Source organism: Lampris incognitus, chromosome 2 (genome assembly GCF_029633865.1).
Source record: "Lampris incognitus isolate fLamInc1 chromosome 2, fLamInc1.hap2, whole genome shotgun sequence".
NCBI lineage: Eukaryota > Metazoa > Chordata > Actinopteri > Lampriformes > Lampridae > Lampris > Lampris incognitus.
Window position 1 is genome coordinate 121,590,526 of NC_079212.1, and position 22,990 is coordinate 121,613,515.

The 22,990-nt window shown below is 42.1% G+C and overlaps 1 protein-coding gene across 1 annotated transcript in view; it reads right to left on the reverse strand.

Annotated features, from left to right (window-relative positions):
* fbln2 (fibulin 2) overlaps positions 1-22,990 on the reverse strand; it is a 101,369-nt gene that overhangs the window by 18,294 nt on the left and 60,085 nt on the right. The window contains exons 3-9 of the mRNA XM_056273383.1: positions 17,005-17,140; positions 16,708-16,837; positions 15,520-15,706; positions 12,041-12,250; positions 10,775-10,891; positions 8,970-9,071; positions 548-682 (exon numbers count right to left, since the gene is read on the reverse strand). Coding sequence (XP_056129358.1) covers positions 548-682; positions 8,970-9,071; positions 10,775-10,891; positions 12,041-12,250; positions 15,520-15,706; positions 16,708-16,837; positions 17,005-17,140 — 1,017 coding nt within the window. The remainder of the gene's footprint in view (positions 1-547; positions 683-8,969; positions 9,072-10,774; positions 10,892-12,040; positions 12,251-15,519; positions 15,707-16,707; positions 16,838-17,004; positions 17,141-22,990) is intronic.

Here is a 22,990-nt window from a genome sequence, read left to right on the forward strand (position 1 = left end):
ACATAGTTTCAAGGCCAGGGAGGCTTATTGATGTATGAGCCTCCGCTGCAGCGTGCCGTAACGATGGCGGGGGTATCTACCTTCTATGTTGAACTTGGCCACCGTAAGAGCCTTCAACTTAAAAGTGAAGTGCTAGCGTAACTTACTGAGCATCACATTCCAACACAATCACTCCAAATAGGGGGCTTGGACCTGAACGTACTGCTGAAAGGTTGTAAATTATATTGCTGTGTACATACTAACCATTTAAGCAGAAATAGGATATAAACATGCCCTTGCCTTTTTAATGGCTTTGGTCAGTGAGCTGTGGAAGAACAGATAAAGAACTGGAGATTTGATGGAAAACTATTTTCTTATCTTCTGCCTGTTCTGTTTCTTCCGATTAGCCACCCTTTATGATATGTGGGGTTCTTTGTTGTTGTTGTTGTTTATATAAGCAGATGGTTTTGTAAAAATTCATATCTGGCGCACTGAAGAATACAATGTCCACATTTACACTTGCATCAACAGGTTTCGCTAGCTTCAGGGACACACATTGGGGACTCACCATCGCAGACGCCGCCCCTGAGCTGGTAGCCAGGAGGACACGTGACGTGCTGCTCACAGACGAATGAGCCCACTGTGTTCACACAGCGCTCATCAGGCCGGCAGCTGTGGGTGTTGGTCACACACTCATTCACGTCTACAGAGAGGGGACAAACGTTAATGTGTGTGTGTGTGCAAAAGAGAGAAAATAAGAGGAAGAAGGACATGGGATCCACGGGGGGGGGGGGATATAGAGGTGAAACTGACTCTGAGGGTTAGGTAATGAAAGTGGCCTGCATGAAAGGCCCATTTGGCCTGTTCCTGCTCCCCGCCTGTCACTATGATGGAGGCCTATGAGTCAGCAGCAGATGGGCTCAAGCATATAAATACCGGGCCAAACGAACAAGGAAGTAATTTTTACCTCACAGAGTACGGGGCTGACTGGGAAGCTGATTGCTTTGGTGCGTTGAAAATCAAAGGCCCGTTTGCTTTGTGCACATGGTCATAAAGTCTCAGGCCAAGACACTTTTTTTTTTAACTGAGGATTTATTCGGTGCAGTACTGCTAGACATGGCTGAAAAACATTATCCTGACAAAAACTTGGAAAATGTGCTCTAAACCACCATTTGGTGGGCCCGTATATCAACTCTGGACAATAACTCCCTTTTAAATTTAGAGTCAAACTCAAAATAGCCTTAGCAGGCCAAAGTAAATAATACTATTTTGCTTGTTTTCCTTGTCTGTATGCATAACATGAAATATGCAGTTGAAAATCCTCACATCCTTATCTGTCCAATGGCGCGCTGCCAGGTAAACAGACACATGATTTATGACACCAGTTAGCTCATATCAAGACGATGGTTCCCAGTGTGCATGGCTCATCGTTATCAAACTCCTGCATTGCCTTATCACGCATCGCAGCACAGATCCTTTGAGCCGGACGTGCTGAGGGTGTAAGACTATGCCTGTGTGTGTGTGTGTGTGTGTGTGTGTGTGTGTGTGTGTGTGTGTGTGTGTGTGGAGCAGCACGTGTGTGGCAGACATCCAGATTTGAAGATCACTCCTGAATATGGTGAATTCCACAGGGAAACCCAACAACATGGCCCTGGGAAAATTTGCATGCGAGGACAACAACGAAAAGGAGAAAGGCAGCAAAGAGGCATATAATCTCCCATGTTACACATGTCCCTGAACCGAAGTTTGTCTCTCATCTTTTGAAGCTTTTGCCATAGGGAATTTGTATAGACTGTGAGTGCTGAAACACTTTCCCAGAGGGAGCAACCATCAGACAAAAAGGACTGAATGTGGGGTTTTGTTAGACACATCTGCTTCCTCAAGTAACATCCCAGACTTCTTTTCCTTTCAGGTTGTTCCCCTAACAAGACTGGAAAACAATCACAGCACAGGACACGATTCATTGTTTTTTAAAAACCCTCTATGGAAACGCAAGAAACACATTACTGTTGTTCACCACAATTTTCTATTGTGATATTGCGTAAACACACTCATAGAATTGGCAAGGCCTTGCACACAAACACACACACGCACGCACACATGTACACTCATACACACACACCCGTTACCTCCTGTAGATCCTCCAAACACCATAACTCCCACCTCTCGGCTCGCGTGCGCAAATTTGTTTGTTTCTACTGAATTCAGCAGTGGACCAATGTCTGACTCTCAGGTCAAACACTTATAATAATAATTTAAAAACATCATTCATTTGCTTCTCTTTCATCATTTGGCTATATAGTTCATTGCTCTTATCCTGGAATTTGAAATTTGGATGATGATGATGATGATGATGGGCGGCACGGTGGCGCAGTGGTTAGCATGGTCACCTCACAGCAAGAAGGTCCTGGGTTCAAGCCCAGGAGTAGTCCAACCTTGGGGGTCGTCCCGGGTCATCCTGTGTGCGGAGTTTGAATGTTCTTCCCGTGTCTGCGTGGGTTTCCTCCTGGTGCTCTGGTTTCCTCCCACAGTCCAAAGACATGTAGGTCAGGTGAATCTGCCATATACTAAATTGTCCCTAGGTGTGAATGTGTACGAATGTGTCGGCCCTGTGATGGCCTGGCGGTCTGTACAGGGTGTCTCCCCGCCTGCTGCCTAGTGACTGCTGGGATAGGCTCCAGTATCCCCGTGACCCTGAGTAGGATAAGTGGTTTAGATAATGGATGGATGAATGGATGGATGGATGGATGATGATGATGATGATGATGATGATGCTGATGTTTTGTCCAAAAGGGTTGATTTGTTTTGAGTCGACTGAGATAGATATCACGGACATTGATGGCTGTAAATTTAACTTTCATCTTCTATTGTTAATTATTATCGATTATCAGTGCATCATGCAATCATAAATAGTATAAGGGGGTGAGGCTACAAAAGTTCTTAACTTCTTCTTGGCCCTTTGAACATGATTGGTATTATTTGAGTTGCTTATACTATGTTGCCAATGATTTTTTTTGTTTGTTTTTATTGCTTATGTTTTCATTGATATGTTCAATGTTGAATAAAAAAAAGACTCTTCAGCTGTTATGAACAAACTTGGTAGCAGTCACAGAACAGCATGAATATGTGCAGTACGGCTAGCTTACCTGGTGACAGCGCAGTAGATTGAGAGAGGTGAATGTGCACCTGATGGATAGGCAGCATTCCCTCTCACACAGGGCACATAATTATTAGCTGGTGATTTCTTGGGCATAAGGTTCCTCATTTGGTTGAGCATTACCGGGAGTGGTGCATATTTTATAAAGCCAAAACACAGGGGAAAAGTGGACGATAAAAGCATGATTTTCTCTCACAGCATTTGAATTACTGACGATGAAACAGGGGGGTAGATAGTAGTGATGGTGTTGTTCTTTGATGATGATAATGGTGATAATGATGATGATGATGGTTGTGAAAATGTTCCATGATGCTGCCGACCTTGGCAAACTATGTGAATTTTATAGATGATGTGGCTTTCGGCTATGTTGTTTTACAACATGGAATTTTATGAAATTCTATGATTGGGAGGGAAGGTCAACCTAGGACCACTGTTGTTTTCTCTGAGTCTGTAACATTCAGAGTCCCCCCCCCACCGTTTTATGTACCCTATGCAGACTTTCTGTGTTGTATCATCTTGTATCTTTGTCTTGTATCTATTACCCTCCAGGGGCAGATAAAGTTTAACTTTATTTATTTATTTAAGATTTTCTCCACAATTGTACTTGGCTAACTACCCCTCTTCTGAGCCATCCTGCTTGCAGTTAAACCCCCTCTGCCGAGCCGGGGAGGGCTGCAGACTACCACATGTCTCCTCTGACACATGTGGACTCACCAGCCGCTTCTTTTTACCTGACAGTGAGGAGTTTCACCAGGGGGACATAGCGCATGGGAGGATCATGCTATTCCCCCCAGTTCCCCCTCCCTGAACAGGTGCCCCAACCGACCACAGGAGGCGCTAATGCAGCGACCAGGACACATACCAACATCCGGCTTCCCACCTGCAGACACGGCCAATTGTGTCTGTAGAGACGCCCGACCAAGCCGGAGGTAATACAGGGATTCGAACCGGCGATCCCCATGTTGGTAGGCAACGGAATAGACCACCACGCCACCTGGACACCCATACAGTTGAAAGTTGAAGTAGCAGGATGTTGGGAAATTTTAGCAAAACGTTTCAAGAAAAAGTTATCGACCACTGCTTTAACAGGACAGAGGTACTGAACATTTGTTTGGTGTCCGCAAATGTTTATCCCCAAACCAGACATGATTGGTTGTGGTCACTGTAGGCTGCACAGTTTCAGGGGCGAATGACATTGTGTGCTGCTTTCCACCCCATCCTCTGGGCCTTGACCTTGTCTGTAGCAAGAATGGATGGGGATTGTTTCGAATGTTAGTGCTTTGCCAGCGTGCACAGTGTCACCTTCCCCATTCACTGCAGGGCTTTTGGGACAAAAATTATTTCCATTGAGTCATTCAAAGAGGGAGGAAAAAAAAAAGTTTTCTGCCTCGAAGCCCCCACTTTCCCTGACTGTTTCTCCAAAGGCAACCACATTACACTGCTGTTGGGAGTGAAGTGCTCCAGTACAAGGAGGAGACTTTTTTGGAAAACATTTAACCTCATGGAAGAAGGGCGAAGCAGCTTTGTCAGCCTTACATCAAGGAATATCCAAGAAGCAGGACGACTGAGAAGAGAAAACACATATCTTTTGATTCTTTCAGACTGGAAAAAAAAAAAGAGGATCACTTTTTTTTTTAAGTGAGTCACAGGGCATGCAATGCAGTTTAAGTTGGGAAAGATGAAGTCAGCCTTGGCTTGCTTGCCAGTGTGGTGTGTTTGAGGCAGAGGCCGGCTGGTGTAACAAAAGAGCCAGCAGTGAGGATTATACAGTAAATGATAAGCACCATTTCTCATTCCTCAATGACACAAGACAGATTCTGAGTAAAATGTTGCAGAATGTGAACGGTGTAGATGGTCTGAAGGGTAAACATGTGAGGGGATAATTGTGTTTGGTTTAGCAGGCTGTGAGGTCTCAAACCTTGGCTGTTATGGTAATGTAAATGAAAGATGGACGTTGAGACTGACTGATGATGGGAATGCAAGACTCGTCTTTATTTAAATTGGGCGGGTCCGCAATTCTGAGAAACGATGTGGTCAATCAGAGTAAATGTGCTTCACAGATTTTTTGTGGATTTGATTTGTGCTTTTCTCCAAGAATCCCCACCATTAAAATCGAAGGATTACAGTATGTAAGCAATGCAGCCACAGAGAGGATAATAAAAACGTAGAATAGGGAGCAAGGCTTGATTGCTGGATGGTGCAGGGTCTCATCTATGAATCCAAATCTAAATAATTGCTGTTCTTTTAATTAAATGTGAAAGCTGGCCTCCCTGCTGTTTCTGAGTGATGCAAAATAAACCCATTCCTTTCTACAAAAGTTTGTTTTGTCCTTGGATGGAATCTCGTACTAGGGAAGATGGCAACCACATGCATGAGAGCTCCAAACCAGCGTGATATCTGAATTTGAATTTTCTTGTTCCATCTGGGTCTATGTTGTTGTGGCGTGCACGTGTCTGTGCCTGCGCCCATGAGTGGTGTTTGCCTGGCAAACTTCTGAATATCCATTCACAGATTGGTGTGATGAGTGGAGATCAAGCCACATCAGTGCATAACAGTTTTACCCACACAATCGCCATTCATCATGTGTAAAAAGCCCTCTTCACACATCCCATTCAGGATGACACGCTGGAAGGTTCCTTCCTTGCTCACACAAAAACTTCCACTGGAGCAATTGTGTGTGCCAGTCTTGCATTCATTCACATCTACACAGCTGAGACCGAATCATAGAGAGGTAGAGTAAGAATGGATTAAATCAGCTTTGATACAGTACCTACTCAGAAAACCTGTGCATGAAACATATTTTGTGTATTTGCATATATGGATTTTTTTGTACTATTTTATTATCCTATTTTATTTGGTCTGGTGTGGCGTGTGTCAAAAACACACAAGCCGCCTAGCGCAAGTCAACCCCACCTTCTCAAGGTTCAGACTGTTTTCACTAATGGGGCTCTGACTATGGGCGAATCACCAGTGCCCTATAAAGTAACCGGTACACCACTACCTTGCCGGATAAGGCTTTTTAGCCAAAGGCTAAGGGTGGGGCAACCCCGAACAGAAACCCCCACAGGGGTAACCCCCCCGCAGACTCATTATCATGGCCCACTGGCATGTGAACATGCCCTGATAATGAGTCAAGGTTACCCCAGTTATGGGTTAAATAACAAAGCTACGGGGATGCAGCGTAGTGGATGTGATATTTCAGCGGAAGAGCCAATCAATGACCAATGGTGAAACTCACACGATGCTGAGTGGAAGAACCCCCTTGTGGTCAACGGTCAGGGTCACCAACTCAGTCGAATCTGATACTGCTGCTCACATTCATAGTTGTAGCGAAACATGGATGTGTTTTAGGAAGACTCGTCTTACTAAACAGGCTATCGAAAGATGCATCCGAGGATACTCGACCTGATGATGATGATGATTATTATCCTAGGACGCCTAACAACACCAGGCAAAGGGACTGCCGATGGAAACTAGCCTCTTAGCTAACTCGGGTACATTTACATTTGTTTCGAGTGTTGATTAATGTACATTGTCCCTTTCCAAATAAACGTTAAAAAAAAGCTATCATGATGTTTCATTAATCGGTGCAGCATTTTTGATAGAAATATGTTTAGGTGTGATCATTTTCAGTAAACACATATTGTAGGGACAAGCTTTGTTTAACCTAATGTAATGCATCTGCGGCAACACTGTTTGCTTTACAGCCTTTTTATAAGTTGAATGTCGATCAAACATTATAACAAATCCAGCCCCCCACTTCTTAGGGCTAGCCCATCTCTGGCGATTTCCTTTGTTTCATACCAGACTAAAGCAAATATTGCCCACCCACATGGTAACATGTGGGAACACTTTAGAAGAGAAAGTCCTAATCCTGCTTGCTGAATAATGTGACAGGAAAGGAAAACACTAAATTTTAAGCAGTTCCCAAATATATATACATATATATATATACATATATACATATATATACATATATATATATATGTATAGAGCGTTTTTTTCCAAAACCATCAATGGTGTTATAAGTGCTCAACTAATGAGGAGCGGAATATCAACACAGATGCAGGAAAAAGTTTTACTGCAATGCATTAAAACGTTTTTTCCTGTATCTGTTTATATATATATATATATACACACACACACACACACACACACACACACACACACACACACACACACACACGGTCTTATAGCTAAAATGCATTCAATACTCCCAAATGCCTCTTGTGACAAACAGATCCATTTAAATCAGCAAAGCTAACAGTGCACAAAGAACATGAACAATGAACATTTTCACCACCAGACCGCAGATGAAATGTTTTTTCACAATGGGCTCATCAGCAGCACATCCGTGTGTGACATGAGGCTCCATGCCTAATGTGGGCATGTAGCCACATTGTTTATCCTCTGACTAAATTTGTAATTTGCTATTTGTGGAATTCTTACTTTGCTTTTAAAAAATTATGTGAAATGATGCAGGAGGGAAAATTCAACAAGAATTGTTGAGCAGGTGGGTATCTAGTTTCGGAAGCTGGGGCTATAGGTCAAATCTTTAGAAAGAAAAAAGGCTTGCAAATCCAAAGATCGATTAACCAACAATAGATCCAATTTATTACAGTAAGGCCCTTTGGAGATTTTTTTTGGCAGAGCAACAAATAAATGTTCTTCTGGGGAATGGCTGCACTTTGATGTCAAACATCAGCAGACTGAGTATAACTTGAGGAAGTGAGGTAGCTAAGAACATAGAGGTAATGGCTTGTGTTTGTTTTTGCAGCTGCCATAGAGTAATTGGCTATGGTTGACTCTCGCTCTAGGAATTGGGCTCTACCACGAGGAGATTGGAGTCCAATCAGACCATGCATTGTTAAGTGTCACAGGACCTGTATTTTCTTCTTGCTTGAATGACTGCATCCAATTAAAAAAGTGTCAGAATCTCTGGACAAACTGCTCCATTCAATGGCTCTGTGTATGTATGTATGTGCATATGTGTGTGTGTGTGTGTGTGTGTGTGTGGTCATCTGTGCAAGTAGTGGCGGTTTTTCAGTGTTGTTTGTCAGCTTGTAGAAACCTGGCTTGAGGGCACCTGCCCAAGAGAAATGTCGGGGTTTTAAGAATCGCTCCGGTTACTCTAAAACTCTAAAATGACCTGTAAACCCTGTTCAATGTTTTAGATTCAGATTTTAGATTGTTGTTTAACTTTAAATTTAAACGTTATACTTTTTTTTAGCTTTTTTTTTTTTTTTTTTTGAGGTTAGCCTAATGGCTAAAGTATTTCATTGCCAGCAGTGTCTGCCATTGCCATATTGTTGTGCATTTGATAAATAAACTTGAAACTTCAACCTTAGATAAGACATGTTGGGGCATGTGATGGGTGGTGTGATGGTCTATTCCGTTGCCTATCAACACAGGGATCGCCGGTTCGAATCCCCGTGTTACCGCCGGCTTGGTCAGGCGTCCCTACAGACACAATTGGCCGTGTCTGCAGATGGGAAGCCGGATGTGGGTATGTGTCCTGGTTGCTGCACTCATGCCTCCCCTGATCGGTTGAGGTGCATGTTCGGGGAGGGACCATGGGGAATAGCGTGATCCTCCCACATGCTATGTCCCCCTGGCAAAACTCCTTATTGTCAGGGGAAAAGAAATGGCTGGTGACTCCACATGTATCGGAGGAAGCATGTGGTAGTCTGTAGCCCTCCTTGGATCAGCAGAGGGGGTGGAGCAGAGATTGGGATGGCTTGTAAGAGTGGGGTAATTTGGCGGATACAATTGGGGAGAAAAAGGGGGAACCCCCCCCCCCAAAAAAAGAAAAAAAAGACATGTTGGTCCTTACCTTCACACGTCCGTCTGTCTGCCATCAGTCTGAACCCTGGGAAGCAGGAGCAGCGGGCCTGACCTTCCACCACCGCACACTGCTGACTGCAAGGACCATTTCCTGCAAGGGACAGAAGGCCACAATCACAATCGTCTGAAGGTTCTGTGCAGCTAAACCTCTGAGACAGACAGCCAGTAACAGTCTTAAATCCCCATTCTAGCGTTGTTTCCCCCCTGTTGTGTCTTGGTGATTCAGTGGCTCGTTGTTGCGCTCCCTGAGGATCCTCCTGACCTCAGCCTCACACCTTTGCTCTGATCATCGCTCCCCTCAAGAATGAGCCTCTCACAAGCCACCTCATTCAACACGGGAAAATCAATTCTCCCCATTTATCGGCTCAATAGTTCTGTCACTAAGAACTATGGGTAGGGGATTGTTTCCCCCCACTGTATCTGGGTTACACATTCTTTACTAAAGCTCTGCCATGGGGAGATGTTGGGAGCCTGATCCATAAATCGATCGAGACATTCTTATAGCTAACCATCAGAATCACTTGTAAGAAGCTGTCGTTTTGTTGAATAGTCAAAAGCAACAGGCCTGATACGTAGTTCCACAGTTTCACACCACCAATCCCCTCCTGTCCTGCGAGAAACTGCAGAAAAGTACACCTTAGGGCAAATGAACAATGACTGCACAATTGTTCTGTATAAGGGCATACGGTACAGGTGATATAACCCTTTTTTAAGAGAGTTTAACAATCCCGGAGCAGACAGGCGGCAGTAAGACACATCACGACAGGCCATCTCAGCCCTCATCTCCAGAGTCCAGCCTGTTTTTCTTGTTTTACTAAAAGGAGGGCAGATGGGTCCACCAGATGTTTGGTATATGGGCTGCTGGGCTCCAAAAGAGCTACCTGCAGTAGAGACACCTGGGACAGTTCCTCTGTTGCAGAGGACCCATCAACCGCTAATGACTGCTATGTTTTACTGCTTCACATACAAAATCATCTTGCTCATTAATTACTCATAAAGTTTCAGCACATGTAAATGTAGCCATTGGGTTGACTTGCTAAGAAATAACCCCACTGTAGGAGTTTTAAATTCATGGGCAAAAAAAAAAACTTGAGCCATGGCATTTTCATATCCCACTTCTAAATGCAATTTCCATTAATCATCTTAAAGCTAAAAGCTGAAGATCAGTGTTTTTGGCATACTGAGATCTATTCTGATAATTGCATTGGCGTTTGACTACAAATTCCAGGGATCTAGTTGAAACAGAACAAGGTTGCCAGTGCTGTTATGTTGTGTTTTCACATTGTAGAATAAGTTGGTAAATGTCTTTTACGAGTCTTCTACAACCACTTTGTTTCTATTTCAAACTCACTGCTACCTGCCTTATTTTCTGTGTCTGGCTGCTATGGTGAAGTTATAAAATGCTTATGTGGCATATCATTTTCTCCATGAGCGTCCTACCTGACAGTATCCATTAAAATGAGGGACTGCAAAAGTGTTAATGATGTGGAAATTTGTGGATTATCTTTTGTCCAAAATACACCAGTGTTAGAAGATCTCAAAGGACATTTGTTAACATGTGCATCTTCAGGACTGTAGCTTTAAAGCCTCATTTTTTTCATCAATAATTTAAACAACCATAAAGAGGTGGTGTGTTAATTTGAGGAGCAGACTGTTCTCATTTCCTTGCAATGTAAGCTGTAGTTTTCTAGGACAGCGGCAGTTGGGATGATGATAATCAGATCTACCAACTATGCGACATTCATAAACTGGCTGTAACCTAATGTGGATAACAGTAATACTGTTATGCATTACCAGCACAGAGTCTGAGCTGGACCGGACTGGATGTTCTGGTAGTGGTGGTGGTGGCTGATGTTGGGACCATGGCAGGGATGTCCTCCTCTTTGACTCTGTTGTCTTCCTCAGGACTCACTGTGAATGGAAACATATCAACATTAATAAGACAGGATAATGTCAAGACATATTTTACTATAGTTCAACACCGCTTACCCAAGAGTTTGATTACAAAGAGGAAATTATTTTGAAAATCTATCCAAAAAAAGTCTGAAGAGGAAATGAAACATCACATCGAGCCTGGCGTTCATGTTCTTGGTATATGCTCAAAAGAGTAATATTGCAAATAATAGCTGTTTCATCAATGGCAAATGTTATTTGACTAGTGCCTGGCTATTTTGTTCCCCCCAAATACTCCCTTACAGCATCCTGAGTGAATTATATTTTAGTTAAGATTGACGGATAAGTTAACTAGCCCTTTTTAAACAGCCCTTCCTCTAGAGCCGTCATAAGGAGGATGGATCTTTTGATAGTTTAAACTACTTGCATGGTCATATTGAAAAAACATTAAAAGAGCAGACAGTAAAGTCAAAATCCCTGAATTGAAAATGTAATTAGAGGAAAATCTTAGAGACGTGCATACGGCGCCTTCAGTGCCTGTCAGTGAATTTATATCAAGCATCTGTGCCATGTAACCAAGGAAACCACAGAGCAAATAGAAGCAAACATGAGTAGCACTGAATGGATATGAAGGGGACCAACTTTATGTAAAAAAAAAAATCATGTGATCAGTATCCATGCTATTAGATCAATGTTCTAAATGTGTTATTAGCATTACATGGTATTTGGGTTAGCACTGTTTGAGTTCTAAATAACTTGACAAAGGCAATGTCTGAATATTCCATTCATATTGCAGCAATGCATATATATACGTACATGCATTACTGCAATATGAATGGACTATTCAGATATTGCCTTTGTCAAGTTGCATGATCTTTTCAAAGTGCATCCTATGCCTCAGTTAGGGTATTTAATGGCTAGCTCAATGAGTCACAGCTGTAATATCAGGGCACTTGAAATTTATTCATCCTGCTCAGGGACTCAAACTTGTGAGTTCTACTGTAAGTCCACCTCCTTTTAGCCAACAAAATCTCCAAATCCAACCTTTTTGATGCCACAAATAAGACACAACAAACCCAAGTCTCTGGCTACAATGATCCATGTTCAGTAAGTGTGACTAATGCAGACAAACCCTGTAAAGTGAATCTCGGGGTGAGTGTGCAGCACCTGGTGCACAGGAGTGCTCATCCTGCTGGAGCACGTAGCCCGGGTGGCAGCCACAGCGGTAGGAAACCCTGGTGTTTGTGCATGTGTGCTGACACAGCTGGCCCAAGTAGAGCTGACACTCATCCACATCCTCTTGTTCCTCCACTGCATTGGCAGCCTCATCTATGGCATCTATGGAAAAGGCCTCCTTGGGGAACTTTTTGTCTAAGACTGGGAGTGGTGAAGGTTGGATTTCAAATCAGAGACAGCACAAGGTACCCTGCACACCTAAAAACAGCATCAAACACAACTACTTCTCCTCTTTCTATATCCAGTAACTACTTATGGTATCACATAATCTCTATAAACGCAGAAACTTTGTGTATAATCCCAACCTATATGCATGTGGGAACCCTGCAGAATCTTTGACCCTGTGATGCACAGAGAAGCTTGTTTGGTATTTTGATGGACAGTGAAAGTATATATATATATATATATATATATATATATATATATATATATATGTGTGTGTGTGTGTGTGTGTGTATATATATATATATATGTGTGTGTGTGTGTGTGTATATATAGATATATATATAGATAGATATATAGCTCAGCAGCAATACTGTGGTTATTATGTAGGTTAACTATAAGATGTAGGTACTTACTTTTGATCCTTTATTTTGCTTGTTTTTCCATAACTCTGAATGCTGATCATATATGCGTCTTAAAAGTGTGCCTGATCTATCAATGCCTTAACATTACAATCCTGAAGATCAGCGTGTTTTGTTTAAACTTAATGACACCTATGGTGATATGTGGTAATTGCAGTGTTTTTGGTTTTCTTGAACCCCCCCCCCCCTCTTTTTCTCCCCAATAATACTTGGCCAATTACCCCCACTCTTCCGAGCCATCCCGGCCGCTGATCCACCCCCTCTGCCGATCTGGGAAGGGCTGCAGACTACCACATGCCTCCTCTGATACATGTGGAGTCACCAGCTGCTTCTTTTCACCTGACAGTGAGGAGTTTCGCCAGGGGGATGTAGCATGTGGGAGGATCACGCTATTCCCCCCAGTCCCCCCCAAACAGGCACCCTGACAGAACAGAGGACACTCTAGTGCAGCAACCAGGACACATACCCACATCTAGCTTCCCGCCCACAGACACGGCCAATTGTGTCTTTAGGGACGCCCAACCAAGCCGGAGGTAACACAGGGATTCGAACTGGCGATCCCCATGTTGGTAGGCAACGGAATAGACCACGATGCAACCCGGACGCCTTAATTGCAGTGGTTTTTGACTACTCCAAATCCAAGAAATTAATTCTGAAGAGTCACCAGAGCTGCTTCTGCCTCATTTGGCCACTACACCAAAAATGTACACTGCATTCATTGATGTGGTAATCGTGTATAAGCTCCAATATGCAAGCAATGAAAAAAAAATCACATTTGTTTGCATGTAAATCTTCAGGATTGTAACTTTATTTGATGAACTGTCATTGAGTAAAAGTCACAGACACCTATTGTTCATATATCTCATCTGGAAGAGGAGCTTCTCTTGATGCTCTTCCAAAGGTTTTTCCGCACTGTTTTCTGACATGGTTTTCCTGTAGTTTATCCTCATCCAAATGGTGAGTGTACTTATAGCAGATCTCATTTACTTTCATTTACTGTATCTACCTGTTTCTCATTGTGGGAACATAAAGCCCTCTGAGACTGTAACAGTGATTGAAGGTTATATAAATAAACCTGACTTGACTACTGTAAATATGCCGGCAGTAGCAGGTGTGGCCATTGTCTTTATGCAAACATCTCTCACAGCCGTCACATTGGGTTTAAATTTAAGGGAGCAGGATGGATTTAAAGTCTCTTTAAATTAAAAGGCAGGGTGTCATAAAAACATTTCCTCCAAGGATGAATTTACACTGGATAGCATCCATTTTTTCACCCATGAAACAATTCAAAGCCTTTGGGTAACCAAGAGAGCAAGAGACAGAGAGAGAAGAGAAAGAGAGAGAGAGAAAGCGAGGATGAGAGAAGACAGAGAGAGAGCGCAAGTGAGGATGAGAGAGAGAGAGACAGAAAGGAGAGAGAGAGAGCGAGGACAAGAGCAAAAGAGTGAGAGACAGAGAGAACAGAGAGAACAGAGACAAAAAGTACAGATAATTAAGATTCCACACTATTTACAAGGAATTTTTGACACTCGCTTTAGAATGACATCATTCAAATATCCGATTGAAGTAGAAGAAAATGAGGTGGTCCTGGTGGTTAGGTCAGAACCCACTGAGCAGCAGAATAGTAATGACGACCTCTGAAGTAGAAGAAAACTAGCAGGCCGATAAGTAGGGAGAATAACCTCATCCCATATTTGGAGCCAACAAGTGTCATAATTCGGCAACCACTGTGGCTAACTGTGCTACAAATCTTAGTGGTATAGCACTTGACCTATAAAGAATATATATCTTTTTTTCCAAATAACATGATTTAGCTGAGGACATATCTAGTATGAAAGCTTAAATGGGTCCAATAACTATGTGCATCTGAACTTGGTATACGACTACATTTTTGTTTTTTTTCCCCTCAACTATCCTCAGAGGGTCATGTGTGCAATAAAAGACAACATAATTCTACTAAGAAATAGACTAACTCTGTAAGCTGTGCATTAAAAATGTGGTTATATTATTTTCTAATATTTTCACATAGTCTTTCATTTTAATCAGCCATCACACATATTGTCCCTTTGCATGGATGTAAGGCTGTCATTTGGCATAGGAAAGATCAGGGGAATGCTCTTATTTAATGTACTATGCACACACACTTTTTGGGGGATAGGAGTAAAAATAGTGTTTTGATAAAGGATATAGAGTTTGGACCCAATGTGAAGACTATACTTTATGCTTATTTTTTTGGGGGGGGGGGGGTTGAGTCATATTTATCCCATTTTTACACTGCTGGATGGAAAACCCATTGATGTAAATGTCACTTGTGTTAGGTGTTTGATGGAGGCAGAGACAAAGGAAAACTTTCCTGGCAGGAGAATATAGGGAACAGCCTGAGGTGCCATCTGTTCCTGATTCATTACAGCTTGCCTACACCTTCTCCCATTGCTCTGAATGGTAATGTGACACCTGAGCAATCAGCCTTTGGCATCTTTCTTTTAAAGGGTCTATCAAACTTGGCACACACTCCACCTCTACAATGCAAACTTCACTAAAGATGATTGTGATACCCCTCCCCATGCTTATATTCAGATTGTCATTCAAGCATCAGATTCATTTAAAGGGTCATTAAATTTGTTGATGGTGCTTACAGTAGTGATGCACAGTCCATATTTTACAGATGGAATATATATATATATATATATATATATATATATATACACACACACACACACATACATATATACGTGTGTGTGTGTGTGTGTGTGTGTGTAATCCTTATTAGACATCATGATTTTTCCATGCCGTCAGTCCCATGTCTATGGAGCACTGTACTGGTACCTTTCTTAGGCATGGCAGTTGGTCTGGGCTTTTCCTTCCTCCTCAGTGAAGGCTGGCTCAGATATCCATCTTCCTCGCAGCATGTAAGCAGGACATGCCCACAAGGGTATCCCAAGTACTGGTGGGCATCGCAGCCCCGTCCTTCACTGCGCAACCGTAAGCCGAGGGCACAGCAGCTGCAGCACACCTGCCCATTCAGACACAACAGCAGTGCCTGTTAAGAGTCTGTCAACAGGCTGCACTTCACGTCTCTAATCAACACCTCTCTATATGACCCTCCACTTTTCAGTCCTGTTAAGTAAACAGGAGACAAGGGGTGGAAATAGCAACTAAACAGCGAAGCTAGTCTGATACCATGCAGCATGAACTGCAAGGATCTGCAGGTAGCGCCTTCAGCCAAACCACAGAGAAAGTAAGAAGAGCCGGCACTCAACCTTTTCTCTTCCCCCTTTGACACAAATGACCTAAAACTATTCTTTGGACTCTTCTGCACAAAACACACAGACAGTTGGCTAAGGTGGCAGACCACCTTGTTTCCTACTGGAAGTAATACTGTATATAGGGTTTTTTTTATTTTAGCTGACACTGAGAAAAAAAATGCTCACTCCCCATTTCCATATGGAAGTATTTATAAGTCTGAGGCATGAATACAGAAATGAGAGAGCTTGGCAGTTCTGTACAGTAAAATATTCCAAATGGTTTCTCTCCAATAAACTAAAATAAACTCTTTGAACTTTATCAAAACTTTTATGCTGGCACTGATATCTTAAATTCAAATCTCACTCTGTCAGAAATGATGATGCTTTCATCTGTTTTTAATGTTAGAAATGTAATCTTTAATTTCATTTTTTAATGCATGACTTGAAAATGCATTGTCTTGCTCAGAATTTTCTATAGACAAATGATTTTGCAGTTTTTTATGCTCAGGACCTTATAGCTTTAATTAAAAATGAAGAGTTACTTCATCTTGTACAACACAGGATCCTTACTGTACCAGACATATAATGTAAATATGAACTTATATATAGCTGGCAGTGTCAAATTTAAAAAAAACTGAAACCGAGAATACAGACAGGTGCTACTTCTTTCAATGCAAATGCCTTAAAATATTCATTATTGTGTTTTGACAATTTAACAGAAGTTCTGGAGAGAGTTCTTATATTGGTAGCACAGCAATGTTTGACTTGCCTGGTAGGAGTCATCTGTGCACTGATCCTCAGTGTCTGCTTCACAGACATCTCCTCTTCTCGCAGAAGTCATACCCGCTGCACATCGGCTCTCCTTCAGAGAGCTTAAGCAGCATTGCTTCTGAACAACACTAACACACACACACACACACACACACACACACACACACACACACACACACACACACACACACACACACACACACACACACACACAAAAACACAAAGTGAACATAATATTTGAACAGATTTGTGCCACTTGGCATCACAAAATTGAAGAAATTAAGTAGTGACTTACCTGCACATGAAGTGCTTGTCATTGTTCCGGGGAGGGATGGCATCACAGTTGTTGTTGTCTATAGCCCATTTCTGTCCAAACACACAACAGCTATCCACCAGCTGTTCAGCAGAATCACCTGGTCCTGGAACAGACCCTACAACCCAGAGACATGCAGGTAGACATACAGTTATATACTACTTATACTAATCCAAGAAAGTATGATCACAGTTCTGGTAAATCTAACACCATCGCGAAGTCTAGCCTTGTGCTGATGTAAGCCTTGCCTCCACCTCTTGCCTGGGATGTGTCAAGCCATTCAGAGTGACATCAGATGCTGATGTTCATAGAGCCTAGTCTCATAAATTCAGTTTATAGCCATCATCACTTTCCTTCTCAAAAGAGAATATACTAGGGTGATGCCCATGTCAAAACTTTCCTGTCCCTTCAGCGATATAGTTCCAAGAGACATTGTCATTTTCAAAATCTTGACTATCAACCAGTTGAAGGATAACCAAAGATAAGGCAGACTTCTGCCATAGCATGGTATTTTTTATTTTTGCTTTAATTTTTTTTGAGATTCCCTTTCAATCCGAAAGATTGGATTAGGAGGACTTGATTTTTGTTACATCCCCTATAACCTAACTGTGAGATGGAGCACAGATTAGCCAGGTGCCAAATTTATAGCAGAATTTTTATCCTTGACAGCTGAATAGAGAACCAAGCAGCCCGTGCTACTCTGGTAAACACCCCGAGGAGAAAAGAGAAACTGAAAAGCACATTTTTGAACAAATGTTCCTGCCCTTGAAAGACAAAGCAAAGGAAAAATATGTGGTTTGGGCAAATAAGCACATGGAAATATGCTTCGTTGAAAATGAAAGAAATAAACCACTGCAATTGGCACAGTATGTGATCTGCTTTGTGTGCAACATTTTGAAAGAAAGTGTCAATGATTATGTGCTTGCACTTTACAGGGAACAGGGACAGGGAAGAAACCGGCATCTCTTTTGGTGCAAAGAAGTACATGGTATTAAATCCAGCTAGCTGTTCACTGAGGCTTTTTTTTCCCTTCTAATTGCATCCTTTTGTGGAAGGGACAATAACTACTCCGCCAGCACTTGTGCTCAGACTGGGTTCCTGAAAATGGTCATACAGACTTGAAAGGGGGTGGGCAATAGCAGTCTGTACACACTGAATACTGTGGCCAGCACCCAGGTTTTCGATAAATTTTCTTCTCAGTTGTAGCTGGGAAAGACCCTCGGCAGACAGCCCCCAAACCTCAGTCTAGAGTGGACATTTTCCTTGCGGTGCTTCCCTAGAAAAGACTGCGGGGCATAACTGGAAGCTAGCACTTTAAATTCTACCACATGTGGGGCATCCAGGTAGCTTAGTGGTCTATTCCATTGCGTACCAACATGGGGGTTGCCAGTTCGAATCCCCATATTACCTCCGGCTTGGTCGGGCATCCCTACAGACACAATTGACTGTGTCTGCGGGTGGGAAGCCGGATGTGGGTATGTGTCCTGGTCGCTGAACCAGCACCTCCTCTATTTGATCAGGGCGCCTGCTTGGGGGTAGGGGGGCAGGGGGACTGGGGGGAATAGCACGATCCTCCCACACGTTACATCCCCTTGGCAAAACTCCTCACTGTCAGGTGAAAAGAAGCAGCTGGTGACTCCACATTTATCGGAGGAGGCATGTGGTAGTCTGCAGACCTCCCCGGATGGGCAGAAGGGGTGGAGCAGTGACCGGGACAGCTCAGAAAATATGGTAATTGGCCAAGTACAATTGGGGAGAAAAAGAGGGGAAAAAAGCCCCCCCCCCAAAAAAAATTCTACTACGCGCACAGGAATCATCGTGCACCCATGAAGCCATGCATTGAGAAGGCCCCTAGATCTCTGGCAACTATAGGCCCATTAAAAGTATGATCCACATGCTCTTATATGTGCAAACATTGCTAAGCTCCGTAAAGCCAAACCTGAAAATCAGGGTGGGACATAGTATAACTGCCATTCTTTCCTTTCAGCTTCTTTCCCAATGTTCTCAGGAAGCAATGTCTTCCCCAGATAAATTGGTCTACAAGTCATCATAGAAGGTGACAAATCTGTGCAAATGTCCCTGGTAAATTCAGAATGTGTAGATAGATGGGAGTCAGATTTTACTTCCCATGTCCTGATCTGTCAGGTTAGCAATCTTCTGAAGCGCTGGAAGAAGCATAGCAAGCACATTTCAAGAGGGATGACTGCCAAAAAAAAAAAAATCTCATCAAACGCCCCGTGCTGTAGCAGCATGCAAAGGCTTGCAAAGTTGACTGCACTCAGAACCTTCAATATGACGTTTTCAGAAGTAGACTCCCCAACAACAGACTACAGTTCACATGTACAGTGCCAAAGTCACTGTCATTTCTAAAAGTGGGTACGACATGTAAAGAGGGAAAGTGCTGTCTACTACTTTTGTAATACGTTTGTAATACAATGTACATTGTACATGTAGTACACTGTACTAGATTTACATTAGAGGGCCACCCAGCCTTCTTCCATCTCTGACTGCAAATGGTAGCTTATACCTGAAACTCGATGTCTTCTTGCATGTGTACACATAGCAAGCAGGGCGTTGTGCAGACTGTCATTCAATGGAAAACAGTCATCAATCTGTTTTGTAGAACCATAATTATTTTTGGTTTGACATTGCTGACATGTGGTTTTGAGGATGAGAAGATCCAGGCCATCAATCAAGCCAAGTCCAGAGAGGAAGCAATCATTATTTCTCAATGGTCCATCATTTACCAGAAACAAGCACCATAAGTAGAAGTATACATTTAATAAAGCACATCACGTTTACACAATATAGAACTAATGAGACTAATATCAGATTGACTTGTGAAGAGAACTGAAAATTAAATTGGTTGTAATATTTAACCATTATATTTTTTACCTCTATTACAGTGATAGTGAAAGGCAGACAGATTATGGGCGAGAGGGGGGGGGGGTATGACATGCAACAAACGTCGCCGTCTGGAATTGAACTGGTGACAGTTGTGACCATGTGGCTATTTGGTATGCGCTGTATCCATTCAGCTACGGAGGCGCCCCAGCTGCATGATATTTGAGCCAGCCTTGACAGAGATAAAAAAATAAAAACGTAAAATATTCTGTCACTGCTCATAATAAAATCACTTTCCAATTTGCCCGCGGGGGAAAATAGGAACCATTGCAATGTAATCAACCAGGGGAAATGAGCATATAACATACGTAGAATCAGAAACACATTAAATCTCATAATTAAATATAATTCTTTTTTTTTCTTTAACCTCACACATCTGTCTTTCTAAAAGCCAGTAAATTCAATCCAAGTTTGTGAAGAGGCGTGTGACGTGGTAGCCATAACAGCCATTACTGACGCTGTAAACTGTAGCAGCCAGACTAATGTGCCTCCACCCCCCACTGTGGAATCAGTTCCAGTGAGCCTTGCTGCTCAGTGTGGTCCTCTGTGGGTGTACAGAGCATGCAGTAGCCTGCGTGTGCTTGTTGGCACTGTGGAGTCCCTGGAAGCTTGTCTCCTGATCCGCATTAACTCCTCGTCATATGCCCAACTGTGTCACCCTGCTAATAAATCTCGTTATGAGCATGCACACTTGCATATGCATCAGCATGTATATACAGCTTTTTTTTTCTTTTCTCCAAACTTCCTCATAGTCTTAATAATCTCCATATTCATTTGAGTGAATGTAAGCTTCATTATGTAATAAGCAGTTTGCTTTTTTAAGTAACATTTATACTGCACTGAGGACATGAAACAAATTTAGCTGAACCAAAAGTTAAATAAAATGTCTAAAATTAAGTATAACATTGCAAAAAACAAAACAAAACTGGAGGTTTTAAATTAAAGTTGTACAAAGCACATAATACTGTTTCTATTGACGACAAGCAATCACATAAGGAACTATATAGACAATATGAGGGAATGCGCTGGTCAACAGTCTTGAGGGAGTGTTAAAACTGCTAATGCCATCAGAAAAAAGAAAGATACACCGGACTGTCACTTTAGATGTGAATACATTTCACCATTCATCCATTGCTTGTTCTTATTTTGTTTTGAGATTTTATATTCCTGGATGAGTGATATGAATCTTCACAGGCACTGCTAATGCCCAATCAAATTTCACCAGCTCACAGCTAACTAGCTAGCTGCATAGTAGGCATACTAAAGCAAGTCTAAAGAGAAACAAGGCAACTCTCATTAAGCCACTACTGGAGAATGACTTGCACTCTGTGGAGGGTAACCCCCAAAAGAACAATTTACATTAGTTTTTTTTATGATCATTAACCACATAATTGTGAAGTGATATTAAACATGCTTGAAAATTGCTGAGTTCCGAAGCCATCTCCCTCCCCTCGTGTAAAAAAAAAAGACTGTCTGTTTGGTGTGTCCATGAAGCAATATTCATGAGTTTGAAGGTATCGTCATACAGCAACATATGACATATTGCCTGAATGTCTGAAAAAATGTGTTACAACAGCTTATAGCTTTGCTATTGGTAAGACTCAACAAAGACGAACATGTGCAAACATCCATTAATTTAAATAGACAAGAAAGCAGTCCAAACTGTAAAAGTGCTGTAAAAGTCCATTGCCTCGGAACTGTTATTGTCATGCTGAGACTGGCTGTATATTTTAATAGTCATGATTATCACAACCAATCAACATTATTTCGATATAAAGCCTGGGCTGCCACACTTGAAATGTACATGAGGCAGTTATATAGGTTAGGCTGACAAAAAAACAAAAACTAGCATGGATACTTAATATGGGCTCTAATGATTACTAAACTGAAATTTATGTGGAAATATTTCAGTTATCTGTAATAAATATTCTTAGCATATAGCCCACTCAACTCCCAGACATACTGAATGAATCTGCATTCCCTGACTCAGATTCCTCGTGGCAAAGGCTTGCAGGACAATGGTTCAATATAAGCCATGGAAAATAACTCCTCCTAGGGAGGCTATGAGCACCAGTGGTCATTCTGGTTACTAGCTGCTCACTGCCAATCCTCAAGCAGTCATCACCGGGGGGATTCTTGAAGTTGTCATCATTTGTAGTGACCAATAGCCAGTCAAGTTTGTAATAAAGATGTTACAGTAAGAAGAAACCCCTGTCTGCACTTGGTTGCTGCCTCATCAAGTCATTGCTAATTTGCATAAACTTCACTTTAGCTCAACTCGAATCATTGCTCTGGGCTCTGGCATCGTACTGTTCACTGCTGCCATGCCAGCATTCATAAATATGAATGACTGCCGGCTGCTTTTGTCACTTGTAACACTTCTGGTTTGAGCATGGGGTTACACTGCCAAACTATAACTCTACAGCTTGCTGGTATGGGCATGAGCTATCTAATAGATTGCGGCAGGTTGCTGGCTCAACTACAGCCAAAATAATCAATATAGGCAAGACCTACAACCTCCTACCACCTCCCTACTTAAAGATTAGAACAGAAAGACATTTATTCTCTCTCCCTGTCTCTCTCTCTCTTAAGACATATATCAGGCCGGTCAATTCTGACAGAAAGCACAAGTGTAACCAGGTTTTGAACACAGCATGAGGGTTAATAACATTATATCTACCTTTTCAATCACTAGAGCATTCAAAAATGTTCTCCACTTGCTTTTTGAGGAACATGCATACAGGCACATCCTGATTTCAACAACTGAGAGATGTTCAGATCACCATTTCATATGATGATCTTTGGCAAACCTTTACCCTGACTCTAACACAAATCTGATTGGATAAATGATATGACTGTAAACCCTTTCACCTGGTGTTATAATGCACAAAGGAGTCACACTCATTAAACAAAACAGGATCCTAGGTTCTCAGCGGTCAATGGTGAGATGGCTGAAATGCCTGTCTACCCCTAAATGTCACAAGGCTAGTGTTATTATTAGAATAGGTAACTATTAAATGACGGAAAAGTATAACATGACTGAAAAGTAATAACAAGAAAACGT